Source organism: Procambarus clarkii, chromosome 15 (genome assembly GCF_040958095.1).
Source record: "Procambarus clarkii isolate CNS0578487 chromosome 15, FALCON_Pclarkii_2.0, whole genome shotgun sequence".
Classification (NCBI taxonomy): domain Eukaryota; kingdom Metazoa; phylum Arthropoda; class Malacostraca; order Decapoda; family Cambaridae; genus Procambarus; species Procambarus clarkii.
In genome coordinates this window covers 42,877,540-42,881,605 of record NC_091164.1, presented here as the reverse complement: position 1 = coordinate 42,881,605, position 4,066 = coordinate 42,877,540, and the positions used below count along the sequence as shown (strand labels likewise).

General features: G+C 43.7%; 1 protein-coding gene across 1 annotated transcript; it reads right to left on the bottom strand.

The window, feature by feature from the left end:
* Window positions 1–2,580: 2,580 nt before the first annotated feature.
* LOC138365083 (uncharacterized) lies at window positions 2,581–2,985 on the bottom strand. The gene has a single exon (XM_069325193.1). The coding sequence runs from the start codon at window positions 2,983–2,985 to the stop codon at window positions 2,581–2,583; it is 405 nt and encodes a 134-aa protein (XP_069181294.1).
* Window positions 2,986–4,066: the final 1,081 nt, after the last annotated feature.

Below are 4,066 nucleotides of genomic sequence, written 5' to 3'. Positions count from 1 at the left end.
ATATATATATATATATATATATATATATATATATATATATATATATATATATATATATATATATATATGTTTATATACATACATAGATATGTTTTGATGAAATAACTAAGACCAAGATTACCACCAATTTCCGTCGGGATGGTGAAATAGCCTCAGCTACCATCTTTTTGACGGTCACAGATGGTCGAGTTGTTAACGTACTGTGTACATCAGTTGCCTGTGCTCCTGGCTGTCATGGTTTGAGTCACTTCTGGAGTGTGGAGTTTTCAGTCGCATTTATGCTTGGGGACCATTCAAGCTTGTTTGCATTTGAGTTGCTCACGTAGCCCCACAAAGTGAGGTGATTTGATGAAATAACTATACCCAAGATTACCAACAAGTGCCGTCGGGACGGTGAAATAGCCTTGGCTACCATCGTCTTTTGCACAGCCACGTATGGTCGAGTGGTTAAGGTACCGTGTACACCAGTTGCATTGTGCTCCTGGCTCTCCTGATTCGAGTCACTTCTGGGGTGTGGATGTTGTTGTTGTTTAATATTCAGCTACTTGGAACAAAATGTTCCAATTAGCATGGGTTATGGTGAGCAAGTAGTGTACTTACCTGGCACAGGAGTGGGGCTGTGGGAGGGGGTGTGTGGAATTTTCAGTTTCATATATGCTTGGGGACCATTCAATCTGGTTTATCTCTCTCTCTCTCTCTCTCTCTCTCTCTCTCTCTCTCTCTCTCTCTCTCTCTCTTTCTCTCTCTCTCTCTCTCTCTCTCTCTCTCTCTCCCTCTCTCTCTCCCTCTCTCTCTCTCTCTCTCTCTCTCTCTCTCTCGCTCTCTCTCTCTCTCTCTCTCTCTCTCTCTCTCTCTCTCTCTCTCTCTCTATATATATATATATATATATATATATATATATATATATATATATATATATACATATATATATATATATATATATATATATATATATATATATCCTCTTATGGTGAGGTGGTAAGGTGGATATGAATAGGAGCTGCCTAGTATGGGCCAATAGGCCTTCTGCAATTACCTTCATTCTTATGTTGGCAGCTTATGTTCTAGCTGCTTACGTTCCTGTTGCAGTGTCATTCAGTCCAGCTACTGCGTTGGCCCGGGGTCATAAAGTAGGTTGAGTGTAATTGTGTATTAGCTGGTTATTGATTGCTGGTCTGGATTTCTTGGTCTGTAGTGCTTCACTGATGTCTAATCTTCTATTGCCATTGTGTCTATCAATTATTTCGGTGTTGCTCGTCAAAATATTCCTCGTGATCGTCTCGTTGTTTGTGGTGACTATATGTTCTTTGATGGAGCCCTGTTGTTAGTGCATTGTTAATCGCCTAGAGAGTGACGTTGTTGTCTTGCCTATATACTGAGTTCGTTGGGGCTGACAATCCCCAAGTGAGTATGTGAAGGCGTAGACAACTTTGGTCTCTTTCAAGGCGTTTTTCTTGGTGTCGGGAGAATTTTTCATTTGCTGGTTGGCGGCTTTCTTACTCTTATAATATATTGTTAGTTTTATATTTTGGTTGACGTCAGTTGGGGTACCGTTTCTCTCAATGATTTTTTATGGTTCTTTTCTCCGCTTTGTAGGTCGTGGAAAATAAGTTTCTGTAGAACTTCTTTCTCTTCAGTTCGCCCTTGAATTGCTGGAGACCCTTCTGCACTTTGTATCTCCAGGCAGATCTGTTCACAGCTGCAGCCTCCCAAGTGTTGATGTTCATGTTCAGCTACTAGAGGTTGCGTTTGCAGGCGTATTTGAAACGCAGCTGGGGTCTTCTTGTGGGCCTCTTTCCTGATGCCAATTTTCCATATAAGAGGTCCTTCGGTTTGCACACATCTTCCATGTGTGTGACATGTCCCTGCCATCACATGCGTCTATGCTTCAGGAGAGTGATAATTGAGGGATTTCTGTTCTCTCGAGCACTGCGTTGTTCTTGACATGGTCTCTCCACGTGATGTTACTGATGCTTCTCAGGTTCCGCCTGTGAAAGGTATTAAGCTATCTCTCCTGGCAAGAGGACAGGGTCCAGGATTCCGTGCCGTAGAGAAGTGTACTTACCACACATGCCATGTAGACCTGCGCCTTGGTGTGTAATGTCAGTTTGACATTTGCCCAAACGCATTTTGTGAGCCTGGCAAGTGTTACTGCGGCCTTCTCGATACGCCTGTTGAGCTCAGTGTCCAGGGGAAAGGGTGTCTGAGATTGTGGAGCCCAAACTCGTGGACCGCCTCCAGCTCACAATCTGTGATATTTATACAGGGTAACTCATTGACGTCTTATCCCATCAATTGTGTCTTCTTCAGGCTGAATGTCAGGCTGAATGCGTAACAGGATACGGCAAAGCGGTTGAGTAGCTGCTGCAGGCCTTCCCTGAGGCTTCTCTTCTGTACTTTCGTCTTTGCTCGGATTCTGGCTAGATTGAAGAGTTTTCCATCAGATCTTCAACGGAAATAAATGCCATCTGTCCTGGTTCCAAAGGCATGCTAGACAAGGATCTTGAAGATGCCGAATAAGGTTGGAACAAGGACGCATCCCTGTTTAACACCTCTGTTGATATTCAATGATTCAGAAGTTCAGCCGTCGTGCACGACTGTTCCATTCATGTCCTCGTGGAACGATTGTATCATGGTGAGCAGGGTAGGTGGGCAGCCAATTTTGGCCAGGATCTTGAAGAGTTCGTCCCTTCTCACGAGGTTAAAGTCCATCGTAAGGTCAATGAAGGCGATAGACAGGGCTTTTCTCTGCTCCCTGCACTTTTCTTGAAGCTGTCTTAGGAGAAAAAACCATTTCAGTGGTCGACCTCTTGGCTCTGAAACCGCACTGTAACTCTGGGTACACTTTTTCGGCAAGAATCTGAGCCTGACCAAGACGACCCTGGCGAAGAGTTTGCCGACGACACCTGAGGAGGGAGATGCCGCAATAGTTGTTGCAATCGCTTCTGTCACCTTTATTTTTGTAGAGAGTAATGATGTTCGCATCTCTCATGTCTTGTGGCACAGAGCTCTCCCTCCAGCACTGGCACAGAAGTTCGTGAAGTTCAGTTTTAAGTATTTATCGAGCACACTTGAGAACTTCAGGCGGAATGCTGTCGTCTCCTGGGGCGTTCCATGAGGAAAGTGTAGCCATTGCTTTATCAACTTCTTCCATAGTCGGTTCAAGATAAAGTTCTTCCATGGTGGGCAGGCACTCTATTGCATCCATAGCCTCTACGCTGATTACTTTCTCTCTGGAGTAGAATTCGGAGTAATGTTCCACCCAGCGATTCATATGCTGATCACGGCGGTCTTTAATAAACACTTTCATGCCCCCGGCACGTGGTTACACGGCGGGTTTATTTCTATCGCTTGTGTGGTCGCGTCGTACATTTACGGTCCGTTTTATAGTAGGTATATACTAGTATGTTGACCAGACCACACACTAGAAGTTGAAGGGACAACGACGTTTCGGTCCGTCCTGGACTCATTCTCAAGTCGAGAATGGTCCACGACGGACCGAAACGTCGTCGTCCCTTCAACTTCTAGTGTGTGGTCTGGTCAACATACTTCAGCCACGTTATTGTGACTCATCGCCTGCACAGGTATATACTACTCGATCGACTTGGGGTTTGTATAAATATGTTTACCATTAAATTTTCGTTTTTTCTAAAAGGCACATGGCCTATTTGAGAAAACGGCATTGTATTGTAACTTAGAGGAGAGACTATTGAGTTGGTGACACAACAAGGGTAATCGCCCACTTCACACACTCTTGTGTTGGCCGCGATCATGATTCTACATTTATATGCATATGTTTGTGTAGAGAATTTTATTGTGAGTTCAGTGATATAAAATTTAACGCTGTAGGACTAATGTGGAGCTGACAACAAACAAAAGAGTATGAACATTTTGTTGCTGTTTGGGCGTACGGCGAGACGGCGAGTGATCTACGTTTTTATTTATTTCGTGGTGGAATAGCTAATGCTTTGGTTACGTTTTATACATATGATCTTGTAGAGAATTTTATTGCCAACACACTGATACCAAAAAGAAATACATAGCTCGAGAATTGGTGTCAGTAGAG

Coding starts and splice junctions, on each gene's coding strand:
- LOC138365083 (XM_069325193.1), bottom strand. CDS start 2,985: ATGCGAACATCATTACTCTCTACAAAAATAAAGGTGACAGAAGCGATT.